General features: G+C 48.7%; 3 protein-coding genes and 1 non-coding gene across 4 annotated transcripts in view; 2 read left to right on the top strand and 2 right to left on the bottom strand.

Moving 5' to 3' along the window:
* Nucleotides 1-1,323: 1,323 nt before the first annotated feature.
* On the bottom strand, nt 1,324-26,454 carry LOC117136125 (serum response factor homolog). The gene is made up of 4 exons (XM_033296826.1): nt 24,661-26,454; nt 20,934-21,182; nt 2,033-2,384; nt 1,324-1,972 (listed from the first exon to the last, which is right to left on the bottom strand). Exons 1-4 carry the CDS (start codon nt 25,240-25,242, stop codon nt 1,809-1,811), a joined length of 1,347 nt encoding a protein of 448 aa, XP_033152717.1. The 5' UTR covers nt 25,243-26,454; the 3' UTR covers nt 1,324-1,808.
* Trnan-guu lies at nt 3,664-3,737 on the bottom strand. Its single transcript has one exon. It is a non-coding gene; the product is annotated as a tRNA-Asn (tRNA).
* Nucleotides 8,032-27,557, top strand: part of LOC117136126 (CCAAT/enhancer-binding protein) — a 29,753-nt gene continuing 10,227 nt past the window's right edge. Inside the window, exons 1-2 of the mRNA XM_033296829.1 lie at nt 8,032-8,440; nt 22,018-22,024. Of these exons, the coding sequence (XP_033152720.1) occupies nt 8,437-8,440; nt 22,018-22,024 (11 nt within the window). The 5' untranslated portion in view covers nt 8,032-8,436. The remainder of the gene's footprint in view (nt 8,441-22,017; nt 22,025-27,557) is intronic.
* Nucleotides 18,189-18,611, top strand: LOC117136127. The gene has a single exon (XM_033296830.1). It carries the CDS (start codon nt 18,252-18,254, stop codon nt 18,528-18,530), a length of 279 nt encoding a protein of 92 aa, XP_033152721.1. The 5' UTR covers nt 18,189-18,251; the 3' UTR covers nt 18,531-18,611.

The raw sequence follows: 27,557 nt of genomic DNA, 5'->3' as shown, positions 1-27,557 counted from the left end.
TGGCAACTGACTACCGAGAAATTGCAATGCAAAGTTTTCCGCGCGCGTGACCATTATTAATAATCGTCGGTATGGCAGGACAGCGGAGCGGACCCGTGCCGCGACCAGGATCAATATTCACATGAGTTTGCGTGGGTGCGGTTAATAATGAAGCGGCTGGCCGGGACGAACACGGGTGGACAGACAAACACACACATGACCGGGACCGGGACTTGCCCACAAAATGTCAATCAACTCTGCTGGCCATAATCAACGCTAATTGCGGTTCCATTCGCAAACACCGTCGATATCCGAGTTTAGTGACCCACTCAACTTTGACCGGGCCACAGCGAGTGGGATGGCTGTAGTCTTTGATTTCTGTCTCCGCCGTCAACACTCGGCCATAAAAGCCCACATGGCCCAAACAACTAACGGCTTCCGGCTGAAGACCAAGTCAACGTCGAAGACCAAGACCGAAACCGAAGCCCACGGAAACCGCGGCGCGTGCCAATCCACCGCCCAGGTCGTCAGTTGTCCACACTTAAGCACCGAACAGTGGAAATGCTTGAAGTGGATATTTTAGCCGAAATTTGAATTATTTTGGAACCTAAGTAGGGAGAGTGGTTAAGAATTATTATTGACGCGGTGAGTATATTATCCTAAGAACAAAGAATGAGTAGTCTTTGTTCCACCTATAAAGTTCTAACACTTGAGTAACCAATATTTTGTTAAGAAATATTGTATACGATCCCCATAGTACTCCAATTGGTAAGTGGCAACCATTAGTATGTGCCACACGTTGCGCCTTTTGTGGCCTTTTGTGGGCCTCCTGCATGCAAAGTGCCTCCTCCGAAGCGGAAGTACTCGACCCGCGCCCCTCCGCCGGCCAGAGAGATCAATGGGAAGACGGGGACCTGGGCTCCTTAGCCCCAATCGAGGGCCATAAGCGGTAACAGGTGCTAGACGGCGAGTGCGGCTACCTGAGCCGGCGAGTAATGAGCGACGTTTAATTAGGTTAAGTGTCAATAAGATTATGTCGTCAATCAATCAATTGCACAATACCCACCACGGACACATCCATCAAGCGGCAAATACCAAAAGGCATTTTCCGTTGCTCTTTTTGCGAGTGTGCTTAATCCAAGCACTCTCATAGATACACACTACGTATAGTATATATACTAGCAGGTAGGTGTCCATAATCGTTGGGGCGGGCTCTCAGCTGCTTAAGTGTCATTTCACTTGATTGAGCCATGAATTACCTGGCTTAGTTGCCTGGAAATTGGCCAGAAGCGTTTTAATTTAAAGGATTAAGCCGGCTGCTTGATAATGAAACACACTGGGGTCTTGGTTTTATGCAAAAAAAGTGGTTTATATGTATTTATGTATTGTATAATAAAACAATATAAACTAGTAACAAAGCAACATGATCTCTGCGATTTAGGAACATCCATATCATCCTCATTTCCATTTCTCATACAATCTCGATATCAGCAGATGCCTGTACGTTGTATAACTTGCAAAACTTTTAAAACTTACGTATGTAGATATGCCGCTGGCATCTTGGGTACCAGCTCAGGGTGTTATCCTTTCACTTCTCCTTGTATAGGTATAAAAAATAGTATATATACGGTATAGTAGATAAGTATGACTTAGACTTAGCAGGCGATCGTCATCCCTGGCTGATGACGCGAAAACTTTGGATAGACTTTAAGAGAGTAGGGGGTGAGCAATGGTAATCTCCTGCTGATGATTTTTCCAGATGGTGTGGGCAAGTGTGGATAAACGCAGTTATCAGTTATCTCAGGATAAGCAGTGGGCGTAGCTGGGGGCTAATCGAACTCCTGTTTGATGGTCAAGGGCTTGCCGGCACTGGCATCGTTCTTGACGGGCGTTCCCGATCCTGAGGCTCCTGATCCAGAGGCTGTTAGCTTATTGCTCTTTATCAGATTGGCTGCCGTGGAGCTGAGTGGTATGGTCACATACTGGTTGCCATCTGCAGGTTAAGTAACTATTTAGTATTGGGACTTTGCTTGGGGACTTCAGAGCTACTCACCCTCTTCGGCGTGCACCTGCAAGTGGCCCGACTGGATGAGCTGCCTCAGCATCTTCTGCGGTATGTTAGCAATCGAGGCAGCTGAGTAGACGTACTTGCTGTCCGCCGAGCCTCCTCCTCCGGCGGCCGTGGACGTCGAGGGTCCGCTGTTGGTGTCAGTCTGATAGTTCAATGCTGGCATGGTTTTGGGGCCAGAGGACGCGGTGGCCGCCGAGCATGAGGCTGCTGGAGGCGCTGATACCTCTGTTTTGCTGGCCGGCAACTTGGTTGCCACCTCAGCAGCCTCCACCGGCATCTCCACGTCCGACGAATCATCCGACTCGTTGCCCGACGAGGTAGGCGATCGGTCATCCTGGAAGGAAACAAGCAAAGACACCCGATTAGTGGAGTAGACAAACAGTCTGGCAGGCTGATCTTGGGCTAAGCGCAGCTCAGCATGGCTGGGAGTGGGGATCGGCCGGGATCTTCGGTCTGCCCGGTGCGCTGTTCTATATGCCAGCCAAGTGCAGGGAGCAAGGAGACGTCGAGATGACAAAAAAATCCAATATGTTTGAACCAAATATGGCGCGAAATTGCGTATAAGTGCTGGCCAGGCTGTTTGCCGGCACGCATCTCAATGAGCTGGCGTTGCCTTAAATGTGCACACGCGTTAAAGAATTTAGAATATTGATTTCTGGCTCTCCGGCGAGCGGGGTGATCGGCGCGGGGCCATCATCATCGTTGTCGTCGCATCGCCTTGGATGGGATGGCAGCGAACGCGTCATTTTAATTTTGATTAGTGCTCAACCTCTGGGACGAACAAAAAATAAATCAAAATAATTGCAAACTGTAACAATGCGATCGCCATTTTGTGCGAGGGAGATCGCAGTGGCATTGCGCATACGCCGCGTGCCCCTGCCACATCACCAGCGGACTTCCAATGAAATTGTAGCAGCCGCAGCACAGGCAGCAGAGGCAGCGGCAGCATTTCGCGAAAGGCAAAATCGCATTGTTGCCGCCGACTGCTGACTAAAATGGGCGTCGTCATCATCGTCGTCCGCTGCCAACCGAGCGACTCGTCGACTCGACTTGGCCAGTGGATCAGGCGACCGCCTTTTGAGTGACAGCACCAAGACATTTTAATTAGCAAAACCAGCGACGACAAACTGTCTCCAAGTTGCCATGATACACTTGGCCACGTTGCTGGCGACACCAGCATGTGCATGTGCAACTGTTGTTACGCTCGTGGTTTTCAGTTGCAAGCAGATGCGAAGAAACCGGTGACAACACCAGAAGGCGGCTGAAAGTGGAGCTGCTCATGTAAAGGTTACACTGTGCCCAGGCTTGCATCCACAGCACACACGAACATAAAAGGCTTGAAATAATCCTGGTAATGGCTCTGCTATCGCTCAATAAAAATCAAATTATACGTCTGTTCGTCGTCGTTCTTTCTACATATGTAGGTGCCCCTAATATATTCTGTGCTCACGGAATTCATTTGCAGACCTCCCATAGCGTGTGCGATTTCCCTTCACTAATTGCGCACTTTAAATTCGCCACACAAAATCAATAAACAAAAGCTTTATGAACCAAAAACATTATAGAAGCTGTTTATTTAATAATAATATTTAATAAACAAAAAAAGTTTGATGCGCCCCCGGGTGGACTCGAACCACCAACCTTTCGGTTAACAGCCGAACGCGCTAACCAATTGCGCCACGGAGGCTATTGGAACTCGCCGGGAAAAAAGACCCTTATCTGCTCACTGCGCAGATATCTCGACTGGCATCATCATGGGGGTTGAATCCATTATCAGCCGATTAAACTATTAAGCACTTCTTGCTCTAAAAATAACAGAATGATCTCATTTAAGGGCTGATGTCATAAGAACACATTATTATATGCAATTTAATTTGAAATTATTCTTTTGTCATTATTGCTGCATATACCAATCCGCAAACACAACAATTTCGTACGACGAGTCAACTGCAACTGCCAAGAATTTTAAACTATACCATTTAATACGCTTGTTTGATGAACAAGCTCTGTAGAAGATTAAAGTGGTTTTAATTTCATCGAGCTTATCTGTTAAATAGCTTATCTTCTGGTTCAGATGCTAAATGTCATTTCAACTTGCGCTTCATCAATATCGCATTTAACTTGCGACAAGTTGGGGTTGTCAGCGAATCGAACAGATTCATCGGTGGCTTCTTCTACTGCTGATTTCGATTCTGAATCTGATGCTACTGCCGCTGCCTGCCACTGCAACTTGCCAAATTGATAGTCGTGTGTCGTGCGCAAATGCCGAGCGTGTCTCATTAAATGACAATTAGAGTTTGAGCCTGGCTAAAAGCGAGGCAAAAACACAATCGGAGCGAAAACCCTGGCCCGCCCGACTCTCGAGCCACAACTCCCCACCGACAATTGGCTGGATGGAATGCCAACTGGCCGGGCCAATGGCATGCAATTTATATAAAAATAATGCCTGGCATTGTCTGGCCGATCTGGCCTCGCCAGTGGTATCGAACTTCGAGGCTCGGAGAGCCTGCGACAAATGCAATTATATAGAAATTTGTCTTGCTGTGATATGTGCGGCATGTTGTTGTTGCTGCGGCTGCCGCTGCTGCGCCTGCTGCTGCTGCTGCTGTGTGGCCATCGGCAGCTCCAAAAATAGTCAGTTTGGGAAAGGCTAATAATAAATGTTGGCAATAGTCAGTCAGCGAGTCGTCAAAGCACTGAATGAATGAATTTTCAAATTGGCTAACTGACATTCACAACCAAGGTGGCATTTTATGTGCCCCAAAAGTGAATGCGAGTCAATTCGGTGGCCGCTGCAGTTGCAGTTGCAGCTCAAGTTGCAAGCGAAGTTGCACCGCAGCAGCCACCGTGTGGTGTCGTGTGACCTACACCACCGCCAACTGACTGCGTGATTGACGGATGGCACATTTGCCAATTGATTAGTTGTTTTTACCAAAATGGTTGCTGCCACAACAAAAGGCGACAACTTTGTGGCAGTCAGCACCCGCTCCAATCGCCCGGCCACTCGGAGGCGCAGCCAGAAGGACCGTTCTCAGTTCAGCTGGCCGAGATCGTTCAGCATTTGGCCAATAAACATTTGCATTTTGCATGTTGCTGCTACCGTTGATGCCGTGTACATCTACCGACACTGATAACTTTAAGCCGAAAACAAAGGAATAGCCAAATGTGCTCTCCTCCGGAGCCTCCGAAGCCTACGAAGCCTCCGGCCTCTGAAGCCTCCGCAGCCAGCGGGCTCCATTGATGCTGGCGCTTTCAATGAAAACATAAAAATAAAAATGCAAATTAAGCCTGGCAAACGAAAGCACTTAAATCTAACGCACAATTGCCCAGGGAACAGGCCACAGGATAACCGTGGCACAAAGGGGTTTGCATACAAGATGAAATGGCTTTGGTTACTCCAATTCCGGTGTTTATTGCCCAAACGGCACATCATTGAAATCAACAAACAGAATCCCAGTCTCTATGAAAAATGTATACTATTGGATACTTAAGTGGCTTGCTTGCAAGTTTGGGCTTATTTAAAGTATTCATAACATAAACTTAGCAACTTTTCTACATTAACGAAAAGTGAATGGTATTTATTGCATGACATAAATATTCATAACATATAAAGAACTATTCATTGTGACATCTCTGCATTTCAAGTAAGACATCTTCGTGAACCACTGTCCTCGATTTTGTAGGTGGAATCACACAATCAGAACCACAGGACAGCGGCCACATTGTGAGCAGGAAACGTTGGGGAAAATGTTATGGGTTGGCTGGCTTCGCTGGCTAAGCAAAATGGGGCGGCTTGCCACGAGGAAACAAAAGCCGAAAGCTGAGGCAGAAGTCAGTTGACACGAAGCGGCAACCAGCGAACAACCAACAAGCAACTACCAACTACCAACATCCAACTGGCAACAACGCAGGGCAACAAAAGCGGCAGAAGCGACAACACTGCGTAGACATTTGCCAGCTAAACTCGGAGTCGGATTTGGCCATTTCACAATTGTCGTCGCATCCGGGCCAGGCCACAATATGGAGTTTTAAAGCGTTTATATCCGCAAAGCGAGGCTTTCTGGCCGGCTTTCTGTTTTTGGGCAAATCACAGTTTTGTGTCTTTTCTCTGGTGCGGGTTGCGGTTACACGGATTCACGCGCAAAGAAAGCGGCCAGCAGGAAGTTGGCAGTCGCCTCCAATCGTCGTGAGTCTGCCACAATCGAGTGGCGGGTTCAAATTCATTAGTTCGTTTGAACCCGAGAACGGGAAACGGGGTCTCCAGTCAGTTATGATGGGAATTAGCATCTATTTAAATGTCTGGGCCGCATTAGGATGCCACGATTGGCCGGGAGTACGAGGAACGAGCTTATTGTTTTCGGTTACCAATTATTTGGCCAAATTGCGAGGGGTAACCTGCTACAAGTGCACTTAGCCAAATGAAATGTAGATTGCTGTGGAGCATTGTACATGAGAAAAAGACATGCTTCTCTATGAAAACCAAACTTATCAACTCAAGCTAGGAGCTGTACGAATATGATTAGTAAAAAGGTTAGCCTTTCTTGTGACATATATGTAAATCAGCTCGCTCCAATTTCTCGCAGTGCAGCGGCCAAAACGATTGTCCTCAGGCCTAATTATGCGTGCGCCGACAGGCGAACAAGAGGCAACAGGACAACAGGACAGCAGGCCGCAGATGAAACGCCACCGATTAGCCTGTGCCGCTCCCTCCGGCCACTCCTCCCGGTCCGCATGACCAGGCACTGGGAGGGGATCCCCTGGCCGCTTCTGCAATTTATGATGGGCACTAACAACCGCAAACTAGCCAAACAAATGAAACGGAGTCGGACACAGACCGGCGGCGAACAAACAGTTGAATGGAAATTGCAATTATACGAATACAAGATCTCAACTCGGCGTATGTAAAGTGCCTCCGATTGGAAGGATGGAGGAGGGGTTCGCTGATGTGGGTGCCCAACCAACTGAGTTCGATGTTTGGCTAGATTTAGCCAAGCCAAGCCAAGTCGAAGAAGGTCCCTAACTGAGAAAACAATCTGGAGCCCCTGACAGCGATTAAATGCTGGGAAGCCCATTGAATGCGTGCCATGGTCGCTATAGTTGATATAGTTTCATTTCGTAGGAATAAATCAATTTTAAAATGGTTGTTTTGTCATTTAAGAAACTCATTTTAATTGGATAGAGCGTCAAGCACTGTCATAGACAATAATGGCATTAGTATTGTGAAGATAGAAACTGTATTTTAAGTGAAAAACAAATATAATCGCACATTTTGAAACAGCTTTCCAACTTGTAAGACATAAGTTTATATAACGAACGAGAATACACTTATATGTGTCATATTCAAGTGCAAATATAAGAACCCAATCTGACAAAATGGAAACCAAAATCGACCACAGCCATTACAGCCGACTGCAAGACTAATTGACAAATCAGTTCCAGCTTTCTTCATTAGTCAAAGACCAAGCCGAGAACTGTTTGGAAATCATTAAATTGTGTCATTTTACAAAAATGATCAAACACAAAGCCAAGACCATAGATAGGAACGGAGCGTGCCCACGCCCACAAGCGGAATACGAAATATTCGATCGCTGATTTCATATTTTTTGCTCGAGAACTGGTTACACCCAACAACGAAGTACCCGCCGCAGATATCCGAGTATATGCTGAATAATTCCAGCAAATACATGCAGAGATACGTCATTTTGTAGCAGGTTGGTGTAAATTGAATTTTCATGCCCGCTGCGACCGGGGACCACTCATTTGTTTGCCCATCTGTCCCCACGCAGCCAATGTACATAGGCCCGGCCCAAAATGGACTTGGCGAGCAAGTCGCAAGCGGGTCTATAAAATCTAATACGCACACGAGCAGCCACAAGTCCCGCCCACAGATCGGCGCTACATGGAGGACTATGTGGAATATGGAATATGGGTGCCTGTGCCTAATAGGCAGCGAGAGAGCGCCGGCTTAAGAGAGCCCCGAAGAGAGCGGCTCGAAGGTGCAAGCGGATCGGCCGTATAGCGCCTCCCTATCGCACCCATCCCCATCGCCTTCAGTGCGGATCGTGCTCTTAAGCCCCTCCAAACGGGTTTCTCCTCGGGTTTCTCCGGCTCGGGACTCAAGAGTTGCGACCGCTGGGGTTACGTTTTCAGTCTGTGAGCAACTGCGTGACCTGCACGACGAGCGAGGAGCGATCCTCGGCTTCTTGCTTCAGTGATTGAAAGACGTGAACAGTGTGATCAATCAGTGATGACTGGAAAGTGTGTGAAGAAAATTGTACGGACACATCGCAAGATGGTGACTTGAATACTTGAGACTTGATCGGGGTGATCGCGGATGCTGGGAAGGCGATAAGGAAGATCTGGACAAGACCGGCTGGCACCTAGTCATGGGTGAGTAAGGCATACTAAGTGATAAGATAAGACATGGTGTTGCGATGCAACTGTATCTAAGGAGTGGCGATTAGAGCAGATACCTGCACAACTTTAATGGAATACATTAGGTATTAGGTATAGATTGGGCTTATATTACTCTGCAAGGCAGTAAACATCATTTCTCCTACCACCTGCTGTACCATATGATCCACACGTTGAGTGGAGCACAGATGGGGGCTGTGTGCCCGGTGCAGTCGTAACCCTTGACCCCTCCTGGACCGTGATAGGAGGCTGGTGGAACAGCTGCGATGCACCGCAAGATAAGCCACTCGGCGAACTGCAAACAGTAGCCCAGCAGGCCGACAACTCAATCACCGGCCCACAATCACACAATCACCCCTGCCGGCTTTGCCCAGTTAGAGGCCCCTGGAATCGAGTGCCGAGCACCCAGTGCCCAGGACTGAGTCTAAGCCTGGCCAGAGGAGAGCTGGCCTCAGCCGGGGTGGAGGTTCTGCTTGCGGTTGTGGGCCGCCACATCGGCGTCCACATTTCATAAATCAGCATGAGCAATGGAAATGGGCTGCTGGGGTCGGAGAGGCAGAGAAAACCGCCTGCTGCGAGTCCTGGCTATTTATTGTATTTTAACAACATTATAAACGAGCGTTTAAGTGGCGAGTGTTGGGATTGCTGTTGCCCGTTTTGATTTGTGTTAGAATGCAAGTCCGAAGACAATAACCAAATATCCCCGGATACCGACAAAGCAGCCAGTTTCATAATCAGTCGGGACTGGTAGACTTGCAGACTGGCAGACTTGCAGGCAACCTGGCAACTTGGCATCTTGGCCATCGGCAACAGACCATGGGCAACATGTGGCCGGGCCATAACGCCGTTGTCGTTTGGGCCGGGTCAAATGTCAAGCACATTATTTTTGTACTTACGTACAATAAATATAAAATGCATGATGCATTTTTGATAGATTTTCATGCCAATAAACAAGCTAAACGAACCGCTAGAATGGTGTTTAGGCCAACACCACGGGCCCCACGGCTCCCCAGCAGCGGAGCGGGGCTCCTCCAACTGTTTTGTTACCCCATTGTGTGGGTACATAAATTTCAGACACAAAAAGTCCAGGAAGCTGCGTTTCGAGCCCGGTCGCGGTCTCGGTCTCATATAATTTTGTGTCTATGCAAATGTACGCGCTGCATTCGGTTTTGCATTGGCCCGACTTTGCCTGCCTTTGCTCTGATGCTGAAAAATCGACGACGATCGGACGACCGATCGAGTCTGTCAGTTGAGTCAGGAGTTGGGAGTCTGGGAGAGATCGGGAGGCAGGACGGGGTGGACAGGAGGTCGGAGGACCCAGACCAACCACGTTGACGTTCGCCGAACAATGCCTTGTTGACACTGATGGAAAATCTGCGTGTCACAAATATCAAAAATGCCATCGTTAGAAAGCAGGACGAGCCTCTTCGCATGACGGATCCCATATGATCCCGTACCGTCCGATCCAATCTGATCCGTCTGCGGGGCGGAGTAGCTGTCAACTGTCCGCCGAGTTTAGTTATAGATCTTATGACCGATATGCTAATGCCAGATGGCCCCGAACCAAGATTGGCCAAGTAGCCAAAAGATTTCGGGATCAGGAAATCGAGGTGAAGGCGTCGCAAGTTACAAGGAGAAATGAATAAAAAGAAATTATAGTGCAGCCGATAGAAATCCGATTCTGTTCTGTAAATTATGGCTAATATAATTAAGACGAACATGCATTTCTTAGGTAGTTCATAATGCTATTTCATAAAATCCTCCTGTAATTTCTTGATCAACTGTCGAGCCGAGCGAGCACTTCTACCCACCAGAGAACAAAACACCTTTGGCCTAATTGAATGCCAATTTATTACATTTATAGAGACAATAACAAATTCAGCTCACAAGAAGCTCTTTAAACAAATATGCCAAATGCCATATAGAAAAAGCAAAATGCGCCGAGAGAGTTGGCAAAAAAGGCCAACTAAATTACTTAACAAGCCGTTGGCTTTCGACGGCGGACAGCAGCGACGTCTTTCGATGATTTACTTGTGCGTAATAATGCAACGCCCGCAATGCTGGATCGGAATGGTCGTGGGGCTCCTCTGGAGAAGATGAGGCTGGAGCCCAGTCCGGCATCGTACTCCTCCGCCTCGCAAGTCGAAGGATGCCTGCGACGGCCAGGTAAATGCATGTGAGAAGAAGTATAACTGGGAATGCGCCTCAATTTAAAATGCGAATTACATTATCTGATCAAATGCATTCTTCAGTGCGCTCCAGGAGCAGCACACACACTACGCGCCGACGATCCACTCCACTTCACTCCACGAGAGGATCCCCATCATGTGTGTGGAGGCCTCTGAGATCCAGAGCTAAAGAGCTCCACAGCTTCTGGGACTGGAGGCTGCAGGCTGTGGAGGCTGCACAAATAAATAAATTTTAAAATACAAACAAGTAGCGCGCGCAAAAAGCGCCGAGTGGAAAATTCGTGACAGCAATTGTTGATGAGCAGCGTGTGAACAGCAGCAGCCCGTGTCCCCTATACCATCCCCCATTCGCCAGCCCCATTGGGTATCCCCATCCCCAACCCATCCCATCCATCCTATACCGTCGATAAGTCAAGATCACAGAACACGGGCAGCGCAAAAAGTAAGAACAATGTTGTCCGCCAAACGCGTAATATTGAGCGACTAATAGCTGGGGCTTGACTTGAAAGCGAACGATCACCGGATCGCCGGATCGCCCGATCGGCGGATCTGAGACTGGGAGCTGCAAACTGAAAACTGAAAGCTGAAAACTGGGCCCGTACACCTCCGCAGTCTAATTAACTCCTACGAGCAGCGGCCGCAGTTTTAATTAAGGCGCACACACACTCCACGTTTTGCTCTTTCTATATGTACATGTAACCAGAATCAAATGTATATTAACGTCCAATAACAACAATAACAGCTAAACAATTATCCACATCGTGGGCAGCACAGCTAAAAGTACGTCGCAACTAAGCGGCCAAATCAAACAGAAGAATTGCACAATTACAACGAACTTGCGGATCGGATGAGAACTTCTTTCTTACGAAAGAATAGATAGATATCTATGAGATATGAGCTACATTGGTAGTTTACATTTTTGTGCCAGAGTTTTCATTTCATTTAGTTAGTAACTATTGTAATTTACTAATTTACGCACGAATAGAACACAGCTTTGATAAATACTAAGCATTTGGAAAGGAAGATATTCCTGAATTAATTTATCTAAAGTTTCTTTTGTGAGCTTTGTGTTTTCTTTTTTCTTATTTGCCAAGTAAAACAGACTTTGGGCCGTGCGTCAAAATACTTTTAATAAATACATTTTCGACGCATATCACATATAGTACCCGAAATTCTTCAGCTCCCAAATGAAAATTGTGTGCCTTATCTCGAAGTTGGGGCAATCTCCTCCCGAAAATTCCATCTCGGCCAGGGGCAGTGAGATGCCGAAGTGCGCAAACTGTGCCAAGCCGGCCTCTGCCCACTCCCCCTGCTCCAGCTCCAGCTCCAGCTCCATCTGCAGCCCCTCCTCCGACCACCTCCGCCTCGCATAATTCCGCGGGACTTTCGGACGGCCGGACTGTGGACAGATGGACGCAGGACAGATGGACTCGTGGACCGACTGACTGACTGTCTGCCCGACTGCAGAGACATCAATCTAGAAACGGCAGGCAGAAAGATAGCCGGGACAGACGACAGACGATTGGCAACTCGTTGAGAGTTGACAATAATGACGATGGGACGTCGTCTTGGTCGCATCTCTGCACCGCTGCCTCGTTGACTCGGTGACTCGATGACGATGATAGAAAGTAAAAGAACAGAGGCAGCATCTTGAATTTAAACTGCAATTTTAATGAGACGTGGGAAAAAGAGTGGACCGCGACTGCCTGGATGCTCATTTCGTAATTTGTAAAACTCGCACGTTGCCGGCATTAAGGACATGCAGATTTCTCCCCCTCGACCAGCGGAGCAGCTCCTCCATCCTCCCTGCCCATCAGCATTTATGGCTATATTTTTAGTGGCACTGCACGAGCAGCAACAAATTAGCACTGACAGGCGGCAAGGAGCGCTCCCGAGACAAAGGACCACCGGCCGAAGACCCGGGCATTGTCCACTTGGTGGCATTGGGCACTAGGCACTAGTCACCAGTCATTGGGCGCAAGGCAGTGGACGGCGGGCACCATGTGGCATGACCATGATCGGCGGCAACTCCAGCCAATTGGACGCCTAGCGTGAGCTTTCTAGGTGGCATCCTCGGCCAGCGGACAGGCGATGCTTGTTAAATGTTTGCCGCCAAAGAGAACGGTCGGAACAAACAAAATGTGTCGACTTTGCTTGCCACCAGTTGTTGCATGTGGCAAGTCGCTGGTGGCCAGCCAATCCCACCAGCTCCGCAGCTCCGCAAGTCCGGCTCGAAAAACATTCGTGAGCGTCATTTGAATGGTGTGATAATTTTTGCGCCTCCGCTTGGCAGCTTTGGCAGTGAATTAATTGCGTGCCACATTATAAATTTGGGCTCCCTTATTAAGGGTTTCCCCGCATCCACGGAGGGACATCCACTCGTGAATTCTCACACGCCGCAACAGCGGCAAAACATTCCAAAATGCTGTGGCATGTTGCAAACTTGTTGGGTGTTGTTGTCGCCGGACGTGTGGGCATGTCAAGGCGTTGTCGCGTAAGTGGCAGCCAAACCAAAACCAAAGCTGAGTCCGAGCTGCTTGCTGATTTCCAAAGATCTTACGCAAATATTGCGCATACGCCGCGTGGCACTCGCAGGTTTCCCCTAAAAGAGTTCCCTGCAGCAGATAGTTTTGCATCAATGCTTTCCAACTGTTGTATTTATCGGCTAGGATGAAGTGAAGTGTGATCAATTTTATAAATACTTAAATGTGAACTTCAAGCCACTAAATATCCAGTTCCCTGAGCTGTGCCTGCTCGAGTGGATGTATGGAATTACCATATGGAACTCCCGCTTCGAAGCTCCCACAACAACGACAGCAGCAGCAACAACAACAACATCGACCGTCGACAGATACGATAATTCTGCGACTCTTTGTAAAAGCACACAATTTGCATATCAAACGCAGCTGAAAAGCTGAAAAACAACCAAAAAGCAGGCGAAACAGACGCCGCGCAGTCGCCTTTCATAACAGCCAGTAAGCGAAAACAAGCGCGTCTATAGACATGTAACTAATGCACGGACAATGTTTTCCTGCGCTTTTTTCCCGCTTGCAAATGCGAAATTTGCGTATTCAGAACGATTCGAAATTAAGTAAATTACAATACGGTACGAGCACGATGATTGTCGCATTCGAAGTGGTTCTGCCTGCATTTGCAGTGCTATATCTGCGCGAAATTATTATGGCAATCGATTTGGGACCACACACACACACGCTGACATCGCGGGGGGCGGCGAAGAAAAGTCGCGGGGCGGGGGGACGGCGGTCAAATTATTATTGATTACTCATACGCCGCGTGCAACGGGCTAATGAAAACGGGCTAACTGCGATGGGCTTTCTACGAATCATCGATAACGCTGACGCGATCGCCAGTTAGCGATAGCAATAGCCAGCAATTATTTTCGTCATAAGTCAGCCAATGTGGCGACGACTTCTCCTTTCCGCTGCACTCGCTGCAGTCTGAACCCGCGACGCGGCTTTCGGCCGCCGACGCTACACTCGGAGAAAATACTATATGATAATGAGATATTCCTATTCTCAGCTGTCTAAATGCCTTGCCATTTACTTGGCGTTCTAATGGAGCGCCAGAGGCGAAGTCTGTAACTTGGCTGATTTCTAAGCTGAATCCCACTTTTTTTCCAGTGCACTGATGTGGTTGTGCTGGTTTTTTTCGCGCTCGCTCGCCTGTGTGAGTCCGCTCAGGCCGCGCCGTACATATAATTGTTGCGCTTCGCACACAAGCTTCCAAATAAGGGACGGCACATGTGAGCTGAGGAAGCTATAACTATCGCTGCGGGCTACGCAAATCGCTGGCGTTTCCACTTTCGCGTAGATTTCGAGGGAAACCAACGCCTGCCGCCGGTTTGAAGTTCGGCCCGTTGATGCAACCGCCACAAAAGTGGTGCAGTTGTGCCAGGTGGTTGACAAGTCGCCGTCGCCGGTGGCTCAGCTGCCCCAAAAGCGATCGCCGATCAATGGCGATGGCGATGGCGATGACGGTGGCGGTGGCGGTGGATGTGGATGGAGTACGGCTGCTGGTGGCGACCAGGAGTCGCCTGTCGTGCAACATATGGCAGCGATGACAACGCATGTTAACAGCTTTTTAAAGTCGTTGCACAACGCCGGAGCCGCTGGAAACGCTGCCAACACACGGCCAGAACAATGAGCCTTCGCCGCTGCCATTGCCACAATTCCCAGGCCGATAAGCCCGCCGAATCGATGTTTATGTGTGTATATCTTTGACCCCGCGTGCCACAAAGGACGCCAAATTTGGCTGCAATCCGATATGAAATGTCCCAAAACTGCAGACAGGAAATCTCACGCGTGCCACCAGCGCTGAAGTTGCAGTCGAAGTGAGCACATCAGCTCACTGGAGCGGATGGAGCTGGAGTATATTATCCAAAAATGCGGTCTGGCGTGCCTTTGAATTAAGGTATCGATTTAGCCTGCGGTCGTTGGTCGTTTGGCCATCCCAGTCCGTCACTTCGGCTCAGTTCAGTTCTGTTCAGTTCGGCCCAGTAATTTTCATTCATTGTTGGCTCGCGCTCATTGTCGGTGTGAAATTTAGCACAACAGCAGCAGCAGCAGCAGGAGCGGCAGCAGCAACATCACCTCACAGCAGCAGCAGCAGCAGCAACTCGCAACAAGTGGCTGCGGTTGCAATGAATCCGCATAACAGACATACAACAAACGGACAGACGGACGGACGGACGGACGGGACCGAGACTCTTAAAATGCGGCAAATATTTCTTGCCGCTGCACTCCGCCACTTGGTTGCTGCTGCTGCAGATGGTGGCAGTGGCACAAAAATACTTTTTAAATGCGCTGAAGCGTCAAGTCAGCCCAGCTTTCAACGGATATACGCACAGGATCAAGTGTTATAAATGTTAATTCGCAAATAATTGCAGCGAGGCTGCGGAGTGAGCCTCGCTGGATAACTTAATCGTTGCCAATCAGAGGGTTTGGCCAGGCTTTAATTGAAAATTTATGGCACTTTCATTAGCGCCGAGTGGGAACGTGGTACTACGGCATGGTTCTGGGCCAACAAGCCTAAGTTTCAGAGAATGTTATATGCGAATTACTATTCACATACGTACGTCTCACCAGATTTCAACATTTCATTGTGGGCAGGAAATGAGCTGAGCAGCCGAACATCGATTGTTGTTAACTTTTGTTGGCCATGCCGTGGACTGTGGGTAGAGTCGGCTTTTGCCCCGTTTCATGTGGGAAGTCCGCGTGTGCTTCATTATATAATGGATCGGAATCGGAATTGGAATCGGAGTCGGATTCGGATTCGGGAGATGGGAGATGGGCACAGTCGCAATCGCAGTCGCCAGCTCAAAGTTTTGCCTACAAACTTTGGCTACTACCCATGTTTTCTTCTTTTAAAGTACAGTTTGCCCGGAGTTCAGCTCGAACTTGCTACAAATCTATAGATACACCCTTGAATGCCGGAAAGTTTCTAGTCAGCGGGAAAAGTTCCAACCATATTTGTCAACACTTTATGGGCCAAGCTTGTTATTTGGAAGATCATTGAAAGCCATTAATTAAACAAACAACTAGAAGCGGAAATCTAAGTAAATAGTTGCTATAAATTTTGATTTAGTTATGCCTGGCAATAACAGAATTTAAAGATGGAATATACGATGATATTAGACATTGATTGCATTTGAATTCAAATCGTAGCTTAACTACGAATCCTCGTTGTTTAAATGGTAACTTGTAGCTATTTCATCCCAACATTTTCCGGCACAATTAGGCAAGCATCTTCGCTGAAAAATCCACACTATGTGGCAACCAGACTTGTAAAAAGAAATATTCCCAGCCATAAATTGGTCAGTGAAGCGGAGCTGCCTGTGCCTATATAAGTATCCCAGGCGGGAGCGGTACGGCGGAAAGCCATAAGTTTCCTCCAAATCGCTGCCTCCGCCACGCTCCACTGAAGGGGCGTTGCATGGGCGTGGCTCGGCGGCGCTAGAAGAGCCACGGAAGAGGGGGCTGAGCGGTCGGGGAAGGTCGCAGAGATTTCGACGTGGATAGCCAAGAATTTTGATTAACTTGGAAAATCAGTGGAGTAAGTCGGGTCGGGCTGGCGGGAAACCACCGAGGCAGATAGACTCTGAGGCGCACAATGTACGCATTATTTGTTTGCATTGCGGCCCAATAATTGCTTAACTAAATGTGAGTCCTGCTAAAAGGCCAAAAGCGCCTCGTTAAGGTCTCAGTCTGGCTTTTAAATAATCACAATGAAAAGCAACAGGGCCAAAAGCAAGACAGCCAACTGGCCAACTGGCAAAAACGAAGAAACGACTAAACCAAAACAATACACAGAAATACAAAACGAATCGAAACGAAACGAAAGAAAAGAAAAAACGCTCACAAATTGTCATTTCTTAACCTTTTCAGATTGCGAAGGCGGCGGCGGCGCAGGAGCAGCAGCAGCAGGAGCAGCGGCATCAGGAGTTGGAGGTTGTCGATGGCCAAGTGGCCAAGTACCAAGTACCCAGCGACTTGGATCGCCAGAAGTTGCCGACTCACAATGTGTGTGCGCAAAGGCTTTAAGAAATGCCGAATTCCAGAAGCTGCAGTACAATCAGTTGAATTAAAAAACGAGCGCACAGACAGAGGACGACGTCTGGATGGGATTCGGATTGGGACTGGGGATGTGGCTGTGGATTGGGATTGGGATGGGGAGACGGGGTCCCTCCAGTGGATCGCCGGCGATATCATCGCGTGGTGAGCGCGGGCTAGGAAATTAAGAGGACATTGTGGCGGCATGCGGTTAGAACTCGCAGCGGCGGCTTAAACACAAAATCCGCGGAGGAGATTCCTTGCGTGGCTGCGTTGTTGGTGGCTTTCGGACAGCTGGACGCTGCCTGACAGAGGTCGCCCTCGTACGTAATCGACGAGCATTGCAAATGCTTGTGTCCTCCGCCTGCGTCTTGTGCTGCGCACGTGGCCATGTTGCAGGCGCAGCAGCAGCAGCAGCCGCCACAACAGCAGCAGCAACAGCAACTGCGGCCAGAGCCAAGCAGCAAATCATTGAAATGTCGTTAGAGGCTCGAGCGGCACGCAGCGTCGATAGTCAGCGAAACCGCAAAATGCTTTTAATTTCTCAAACTGATATGCACCCGTGCTCCCACCGCCGCGGAGGAAGCCGGGGCCAGAGGTTTGATCTTTGTTTCTGCCTCGGGTTTTCTATTCCAGCTAATTCGGTGGAAAACGTAATGATGAGGAACTGGGGCTAGAGTTCACAGCACTAGATTTGCCAGGGAAAGATGACAAAGAAGTATTTAGTACAGTAGTAAAAGATAAACATTGCTAAGCCAATTTCATTCGGATATTAAGCACATACACACATGCAACAATCATGTAAAAGAGAATAAACACAGTTGATAACTTTGAAGTATAACATCTTGAATAAAATTTTGAAATAAACACGAATCGCAGAAGCCAACAAACTCGCAGTTTTTACTGGTCGGGCTTCGTGGGCGGCTGGGATGATGATGCGCAGGTGAGCGACCATAGAAGGCGATCCGTGTAGCCAAGACACCCGCGCAGACTGATGGATCGCACTCTCGATCGGAGCCAGAAACATACATGAGCTCGTATATATGTACGTATCTATCTAGTGAGCAGCCCACTGCAAGTCGGCAATTAACCTTGGCTGGACAAAGAGTTGGCGGCGGCAGAACGACCTACAGCAGCAGCGGTACGAGTTATGGATTTCATTTTATCAGTCAGCTGGCAGGCAGCTACCAACGGCTACACAGAAAGAACTCGGGGCCAGCTCAGCGATGCTGCGTGTATTCACTCGGAAGAGATTGTATCTTGAGTGCTGAACTAATGCGTACTGACCACGCTCAAAGGAGCCATTAAATGGGAAAAGGGCTTAGTTAAACGATTTCCCTTCACTTTCGGTGTGAACGCAACCATTTCTTTGTGTGTAGCGCAACAACTGATGACCTGAGCCGGCGTTGGTGTCACACCCACAACATTTGGCTTTCATTCATCGGCCCATGCTGAATGGAAAAACTGAGCCGAGCCGAGCTGAGTTGAGTTGAGTTGAGCTGGGTTGGATTGGCTTGGCTTGGGGCTCGGTTGGGGATGGGGGAAGCGAGGGGCTGGTGCTTGGATCGTGGCACACGTCATCGGGGCAGCCAAGAGGCCAGTGGGGCCTACGCCAAGCTTTTGGCATTGAAAAGTACGAGCCAGAAACGCGATTTGCATGCCAAGCCGGGAGGAAAGCGAGGGGACCGACTGACTTGGCCGGTGGTGCATGACGAGCCAGTGGTGGCTCTGATCGATTTATGAACTCGTCGCCAGCATGGTTGTCATGACGTCACAGAGCCCCCGCAGCCAAAACTCTTTTATTGGGGTCTCTAGTGGAAGAAGCGGAAGCTCTTTGCAACATCGAGGGAAAACAGAAACGAACGAACGTATCGAAATCAGAAATTCATTCATGGAGAGCCGACCCACTCGCCAGTGGGATTACTGCTAGATGGGATTGAGATGTGGGCAGGCTAGCAACTGGAAACGCTGGGTCTGGGTTCGGTCTTATCGCGGTGCTCTTAACCTTGCTCTTGAAACAGCTGGAAATATGCTTGGGTTCTCCGGTTTTGTTCGTTTTATGTTTATTATTTCGTAATATTGCGCTAAATAATATATATATATTTATGTTTCTGGTATGTAGATACTATTTTGTGGTGTTTTAAACATATGTTGTTGATGGCTTACTGGGTAAATTGCTTTAGGGTTATTGGATTTGCGTCGCTCGCACGATCTTTAAATAATAAATTTAACTAGTATGTAAGAAATTACTCGGCTTTCTGTTTGACAGAAAAGTGTTTCATTTTTTAAATTACGTGCTCTTGAGTATTTTCTCTAACGAAGTAAACATTAAGTTATAAATAAAATTAAAATGGATACGAGAGAACTTGCTTTGAGCTGTCTTAATTTGGTATTTAGGTTTTTAGGTTCAAGTATGGGTACAATAAATATTAGTAGAAAGGCGAAAAGCAAACAGCTCAAATGTGAGTAGGAAGTGGCCATGTTGCACGCAGCAATTTGGAACTGGATTCTTTCTGAGCGATTCCTCATGAACACTCCAGTTAGTAGGGGTCAGTAAAAGCCAATCGGATCGATCGAATAAACATAATACAACTAACATTAGGCTAACGAATCTGGAAAGTACGCTTAACTTTACGGAGCACGCTCATCACACACGCATTCACTCACACTCAGGAAAACGGCCGCCGGCGCCTTCGACGTTTATTGCTTTATATTATTTGCTATCAACTTGTTTTAACTAAGTTTCGTAAACGCACAGTAGCTGTTTACACTCTAGACTCTGTACAGCAAATCCTTGCGGAAAGTATCCTGCTTCTGCTACTTCCGCTACTTCTGCTAAGTTGTGTGTGGTATTGCACTTGCGGCTTAACTTTAAGGACTAACTAAGCAGTCTCGGCTGTGTCTCAATGTGTCTCGATGTGTCTCTAGTGGTCTAGTTATCTAGTGGTTCGGTAGAATGGCACTGGGTTGGAAGCTGCAGCTGGGGCACTGGGTCTATTGCTATGGGGAGTACGATGTACTGGGAGGGGCTGTAGCTTGCTATGGCACAGTCGCCTTTAAGTAGAGTCTTGACTAGTATACAAAAAACGTAAATACATGTAATGTAAATTAATAAACACAAACACTGCTATCTGCGGTAAACAAGAACAAAACGAGCGGCGAGATCGTATTGGCCATGGATCCGAAATACGGACTACGGAGTACGCGTATCGAAGTTGCCATCAAGCCATTTGCTGCACTTTGGATCTGCTAAACATATCAACTGCTGTCTAACTAACCGGGCTTGGTCTTTGAGCGGGAAAACGTCGAGGAGCGGTAAAGGCCAGATTGCGAGGCCCAGTGGACCATAGCATCCTAAAAGCCTATCTTAAAGGAACTGATAAAGAAAGCTGTAGCCTGAAGAGGATCACCCCACCCCTTCCGCTCTCATCGCACAAACCAAGTCCCGGATATTGCCTAGGAATCCTAGCCAGAAGCCTAGCGCTGCGCATGCGTGTGGGACATGTGCGAGTGCGTCGAATGCGGCGGCGGCACGTGCGGCACGTGGGCGTGGTGCCCGTGTCCGCCGTACTGGGCGTGGGAAAGCGGCGAGGCCTGGCCGCCGCTGTAGCCCGACTGCATCAGGCTCTGCTCGAGGCTGTAGTGCGAGGGCGGCGCCGGCGGGTGACCCAGATGAGCGTGCCCGTGGTGACCGTATATCAATTGTCTTACTTTCGAGTCCTCGTCGGCGATGTTGTAGCTGAGCTCCGTCTCCTCGAACCCGGTGGCCGACATCCGTTGGTCGCCGCCGCCCACACTGGGCGGATCCGGCGAGTTGAGGCAGGTCTGGATGAGCTGCTTGCCCGCCTCCGAGGTGATCATCGGCTGCAGCTTGCGCGTGGCAAATGTGTACACGTGGCCCGTCTCGCTGGCCACCAGCAGCATCACCTGCGTCCCGGTCAGCGTGGACAGCTCGTAGGCCTGAAAGTGGAGGGAGAGCAGAGGATCGTGGTAAGTACTCGATGTTATCTGAGTCTGTAACGCCTATCTGCGGACTGGAGAAGCGTGTGTGCCTCTGTTGCCCGAGCGGCACATAAATTTCCCCACCAAACTATGCGATTATGTTGCAGCGATAAGGCGCGTTGAGCGGGATCCCGAATGTGCCGGACTTTAAATTAGCAGAGATGGCAGCGTGACTTGGGTAGCTTGAGTTAGCCAGCTAAACTTGAAACCGAACTATAGTATTCCAAACTTCTAGCTAAAAGTAAGTCCGGGTTAAGTTTCATTTCTAACAATCTTTATTATTAAAGTCTGAAGATTTATCTTTTGCACTACTTTACTGCCTAGTTACCTAAATCACTGTACGGTGTCACCTAAGCAATCGTGTACGTTTTGTAAAACATCTTTAATCACCAATGATCACGGCCAACCCATTTCGAAGCTCCATGCCAGAGAAATCGCCAAGTCAGGCCCTTCTTCCCCTGTTTTTCTCACAGCACGCCCACGCAAAAGACCCGAAAGTCACGCAAGCATCGCGATGGAGCTCCGTGGTGGATGTGGATAGCTCCCCGGGCCACAGACCGTGTTTCTGCACATTAGACGGTAGCCTAAGCTGCCTATCAACAGCTCGTAATTACTATAAAAGCGATAAAGTCGAGTCAGTCTGGCTGGAAACAGTTTCTGCTGCTTTTCCGCCACTTTTGCTGCCGTGAGTCGAAAAACACAGCGCATAAATAACTGGCCGACCGAGCGAGAAGCAAACGCTCCGAGAACATTTATTAATATTAATGAAATTGTTGTACACATTGTTGGCTGGATTGCGATGTGGATTGGGTATTGGCTATTGGATACCGGGGATCGCATCGCACCGCATCGTATCGGATAGGATCGGTTTGGATTGGGCTACCCCGTCCCTGCCAGACATCGATTGGCTGCCAATTTTATGTGTAACATGTGTAAATGCAAACAATTGACACGGTCCGAAAGCGGAATCTGAATCGGATTCCGATTATTCTCGTTCTGATTCCGATTCGAAATCGGATTCGGATTCTGATTCTGATGCTGCTTCTGAGTAGGTGTCGATTGTGTGGCTAGGAAGGAAGGCTACTTGGGCACCGCGAGCAGGCCAACAATTCATGTCAATTTGAATTTCGAACAAAGACAAAAGGACACGACTCGGATTCGGGCGAGGATTGGGGTACAAGCGCGTTGACAGGACAAGAAGGCAGCCCCAGAGACCGCGACCGCGACCGCTCCGTCCAGATGGAGAGTCATTTGTTAGAAGCCGATTGTTGCCTGTTTCCCCCGTATGTGGCAGAGGCCACAGCCTGTTGCATGTGGCCAAAAGGCGAGCCGACGTGGAGCCTCTTGGCCCGGCTTTCTGGGGCTTATCTGGCCACAATCTGCCGACGAGGCTGCGGCCTAAGCTTCCGTGCTGCAAGCTGGCCCCGAAACAAACAATTCCCAAGCCCAATCCCCAATCCCAATCCCAGGCCTCGTGATTTCAATTTAACACCTTTTGGCGGCATTTTGCGCCCGACTGCCCTTTTAGCCATGGCCAATTGTTGGGAACTTGTCGATGGCTTCTTGTTCGATGGCCGTGCATTATGCAGAAGCCAGAAGCGAAAGCTGCGAATCGATCGATGATGCAGCCCACGCAATTAGGCTGGCCAGCAAATGAGATCACTTTTGGACATTAGCTCACTTTTCACTCTCGTCGCCTTTTTTGGCCTTCTGACCACCGCCACCCACGCCAAAAGAGCCCCGCTCTCGGCCAGATCGAAATGACCAAAATTGGCCAGTGGAAAGCATGCCAGCAGGTTGGCGCGACAACTCTCTGGGCCAAGTTCATTGGCCGCAATTTGTTGGTTGGCTGCTAGGGATTCGAATTGGGATTGGAACTGGGATGGCGGATTGCAGATTGCCTCTGCGCTTTTTGCTGCTACCGCTGGTAGCGCCAAGTCAAAATCCCATTGTCTGCCTGTCAACTGTCCGCCGGCTGGACATCGATGAGGGACCGCATCAAAGTCACCAAAACGATATTTTTTTGGAACGCATATTATGGAAGCGGCCTTTTGTCCCGGGCGTGCGCCTGTCATAAGCTCGGCCCCGAGAACCCACGTCCCAGGGGTCAAATGTTTTGGATACCCTCACCGATAAGGAAACACCATTTCGGGATCAAATGAGATTGGATAAAGAGGAACAGTTTACCCAGTTTGGGATGCACACTTCCTCTAATTCAAGAATCCTAATAAGTTACTAATGAAAGAATCTATTTTCTGAAAGAGTAACTTCAGTAAATAAATTGGAGTTATTAAACATTGAGTTTATACTTGACATTTTGTTGCCATTCTAGAGTGCAACAAGCTAAACGTTTTCCCAAATCTCCCCTTTTAAATTTAAGAGCTCCAACGTCTTTATTTTGGCCTGCTTGGGTCAAATATTTCATAAGATTTTGTGGCTTGGGCAAAGATCGTGCTGAGATCGTGATTTAGCGCCGCGATGTTGATGCTTTTTGTCTGATTTTGATCGGGGCTTGGTTCAGCTAGTGGCCAGGGAAGTCTATTTCAGAAATGTGAAAAATTTCATATGCGCCCCCAGATCGATGGAAAGCAGCAGGAGCTAATGCAGTGGCATTATGTAAGTTTGCGTGTGAAAATTGGTCATTTGAAAATGCCAAGGCAACGTGGCCAGTTGCAGCGACTTGTGGGCCACCATCCACAAGGAGCACGCATCAATTGTTTCGGGGGAGGAGCGCTCCGTGGGCAGGAGCCTCCTTTGAATGCAATTGCGGCGGCAAATTAACATTTTATGAAGCCGAAAACAAAGGCAACGCGGAATCGTGGGCTACCGCGCTTACACAACGCCGCCAAAGCGGCCAACAGTTGGCCAAACAGACGCGATCTGGCCAAAAGCAGAGGATCTGCGGCTACTGTTCTAGAGATGAGCACAGGAACTTCGCGGGCACAGTGGTTCGGGTTTTTGAGTCTTGAATCAAATCGTTTGGCATTAGGTTTGGGATCCCATCATAAGGTGGCCTATAAGCAATTTCCAAGTAGAATTTGTATTGGTCCAATAAGCATGTCCACAAGTGGAAGCAATAATTGGTAGTGGTCACAAAAGAAAGTTGAATATTTGAATTGAAGAGTTTCGAGATGGTATTCTTATTGGGTGCCAGCAATCCCAACCACTGTGCCGATGGCCAATTGACAATAAATCCCCGCTCTTTCCGGAGGCAGAACAATGCCAGAGCTCTGGGGGAACTGCTGGATTCCGTCGCAACTGAATCCCCGAAGCATTTATTAATTGCACATGCGCTGGAAACGTGGCCCAATGTCAACATCCCAATTGCAGCGCCAATCGTGGCTGGAATGGGGATTGGGATGGGGATCGATTTCGGTTTCGGGGTTGGGTTGGGAATATCGATGGGGATGGCGTAGGGGTGCTCCGGCGATCTTACCTTCTTCATGATGCCCGTCTTGCGCTTGGAGAAGGTCGTGTAGCGACGCAGCTTGTTGTCGATGTATTCCATTTTGATTTTGACACGTCCCTTTGTCTTTTTGCCGTTGGCGGGCGGAGACTTCTTGTTGGGCAGCGGGTTGTAGTTGTCTACGCTGTCGTCGACGGCTCCGCTGGCCACGTTGTCCAGCCCTTGGAGGGTGAGTCCGCCGGACGAGCGGTGGTGATCCTCGTAGCAGTCGCTGCCGGAGCGCTTGAGGCCGCGTTGCTGCTGGGGATGCTGCTGCTGTTGCTGCTGCTGCTGGTGTTGCTGCTGCTGCTGTTGTTGCTGCTGCTGCTGCTGGGAGGCGTGCTGTGGGCTGTGGAGCGTTTGGCATTGGGGGGCAGGGGGTGCTCCTGCCGCGGGATTGGGGCGCTGCATCGGCGGAACGCCGCCCATGTTCTGGAGCAGGCCGCCGGAGGGCGGGCGGCCCGCCCCCAGGGCCGGGTTGCCGTACATGTCCGCCGGATCCGCCAGGCTCAGCCCGATGCTACTCATCGAGTAGTTGAGATTGTACCGCGAGTCACCTCGCGTCGGATCCATTCTGAGGTAAAAGTTCTCCACCGTGGAGCCGTAGAGATCCAAGGCACCGCGCGCGTCTATTATTGCGTTTGGGTTTCGGGTGCTGGGAATCTGAATATCTAGAATCCGGCCGCGGCACACTTTTCAGATCAGATCGCTTTATATTCCAAAAATAAAACCACACAGAAAACACTCAACGCGCGCGTTTCGCTGGCGTTTTCGGCCTTTTCGACGGCGGCGGGCGCGTTTCTGGGGCGGTTTTTGTGCCCGTCTGCCTGGGGGCCAAGTTCTCAGTCGAGGAAAACGCTATAACTTATTAAAAACCCGGGTTTTTTGAACAAGAACGCGAATTTAAGTTTCTTAAGTGCACGCACACACTCACGCGCGCACACACACAGGAAAACTGACAGCTGACAGTCCTGCAGTGTTGGAATGCGGCGGAAGTCCAGGGATGCAGCGCTCGTGTGTTGCGCAGTGTGGTCGCTTGGCGGGGAATTTGAATTTTGAGCGAAGAGTGGAGTTGCTGGTTGGTTTGTGTTTAATTTTTAGGTTCTGGACCGCTTGTATGGCTTTGTTTCCAATGGCGTTAAGTTTCTTTATGGCTTTTCATTTAAATATAGTTTATTGTTTGCTTGCAGTTCTCTTATTATTCTTTATTTAACTGTTGTTGAGAGTTTTTATCTTTGTTTGCGTTCTAAAACTTGTGATTTAATATTTAACGTTTACTATATGTGTTATGTTTGTTGAACTGGTTTTGGATGATTTACCAAATCCTTTCTCGCGTCTTGTATTTGTTGTGGTTTATTGGGATGTTTTTTATTTTCTAAAAGTTTTCGAAGGTTTATCATTGAAGACGTTCCTTTTCACTGCTGGTTGATGGTGCTTTATTTCTTTGATTATGGCCTCTATACGTATTGAGCTCCTTAAGTCTTCCGCTTGATGTCTCCCTGTCTCGAACTGATTGCATTAATATCCGTTTTTTGTTAAATTTGTTCAAGTTTTCTGGTAAAAAAAACGCCTAACTTCGTTTCGACTTCGTGGATTTAGTGCAGTTATGGGAAATATTTGTGTTTTTGTTTGTTCCGTATGCGTTGCAGTTGGTTTGCTTATTTGTCGCTAGGCACTTGTTTGGACTGTTTACTTTATTTGTGGCGATTTTATTGTGGTTCATTCCAAATACGAATTCGAAACGATTCGACGGGCTAAACTTGCGATCGATAGCTGGCGTTCGTTGTTCTTCAGATGGCGTGCAAATACCTAATAAACTTCAGCGTATTTCCACCAACGATGTTCGCTCGATATTCCAAACTTGGGCGAACCGGTTTCCTCTTTTCCTAAGAGCGCCGCGCTCTCTTCGATTTCGATCGCGAAGAGCGCGTAGTACATAAAAACAAACCCCAATCCCCCATTCCCCGTCCCATCCCCACCCCCGCTCGGCGTCTTCCTGCTGCCGTCGTTCATTTTGCTGGCTTTATGGCTTAATTAATTAGATGGCCACGCCCCCATATGCATACCCATTCGCTGCGCATGCGCACACATAGATCGTGGATTTTGGATTCATACGGCTGGGTGGCTCTTTGGATCTTTGGCTCTTTGGCTCCTCCCCTTGGAAGCTCGTGGTTGAGTTCGGTAATTACATACGTGGGGTTTCGCCTTATCAGCGCTGTTAATTTAGTTAATTTGTGATCTTCTGATTTTGTGATTTTCTTGTTGCTGCTGATTTTGTAATTTCTTTTGCGACATTTCGCAGGCCGAGCTTTGCGGGCATCTCGTCGAGTGCCCAGCCGCAACAACAAGAAGCGATACACTTAAACTATGCCAGGAATTTCTTAGCCCCGCCAATATGGTCAGAATGCTCTAGAGGATTTGCGTGGTGGGCCCACTTGTACACAGGAGCACGAGTATTTCGCCATGTCCTTAAATAGAGGTTCGCGGAATGGACAAAGGGGCGGAGTGGGCATGGCCACGTGCAGCGACTAGCAGATAGCAGCAGATATGTATATAGTAAGCGCAGATAAATCGATACACTCACTGCGCCCCGATCCGCGATCGAAGATGATGCATTCCCCAGCTGCAAATGGTCATCGTTGCCTTTTCCAGCCATCGGTGTCGTTGTCGCCAGCTTGTCTCTTCCGCGAATAAGCCAGGTCTTCGTCTTCGGGTCCGCTCCAGTCCAGGTCCCGTGTCCAGCTCCACGACTCCGAGGTCGACTCCGACTAGGAACCAGGACCAGGACCACAGCCAACTGCAGCTCCGCTCCTCTCGCATTTAATTAGATGGAATATAGGAGCTCGATGGTTTGTCTACCTGCCCGGGCTGCCTAATGATTTAAATTA

Source organism: Drosophila mauritiana, chromosome 2R, assembly GCF_004382145.1.
Source record: "Drosophila mauritiana strain mau12 chromosome 2R, ASM438214v1, whole genome shotgun sequence".
NCBI lineage: Eukaryota > Metazoa > Arthropoda > Insecta > Diptera > Drosophilidae > Drosophila > Drosophila mauritiana.
Note: the sequence above shows the minus strand (reverse complement) of the source record. Positions and strands in the feature narration are given on the sequence as shown.

Bases quoted from the DNA above. Each gene is read 5' to 3' on its own strand.
- LOC117136127 (XM_033296830.1), top strand. From the start codon at position 18,252: ATGAGCTCGTATATATGTACGTATCTATCTAGTGAGCAGCCCACTGCA.
- LOC117136125 (XM_033296826.1), bottom strand. From the start codon at position 25,242: ATGGATCCGACGCGAGGTGACTCGCGGTACAATCTCAACTACTCGATG. The intron at 2,385-20,933 runs GTAAGACAATTG...GTTTCCTTCCAG, and splicing joins TCGCCGACGAGGACTCGAAA to GATGACCGATCGCCTACCTC. The intron at 1,973-2,032 runs GTGAGTAGCTCT...CTTAACCTGCAG, and splicing joins GCAGGTGCACGCCGAAGAGG to ATGGCAACCAGTATGTGACC.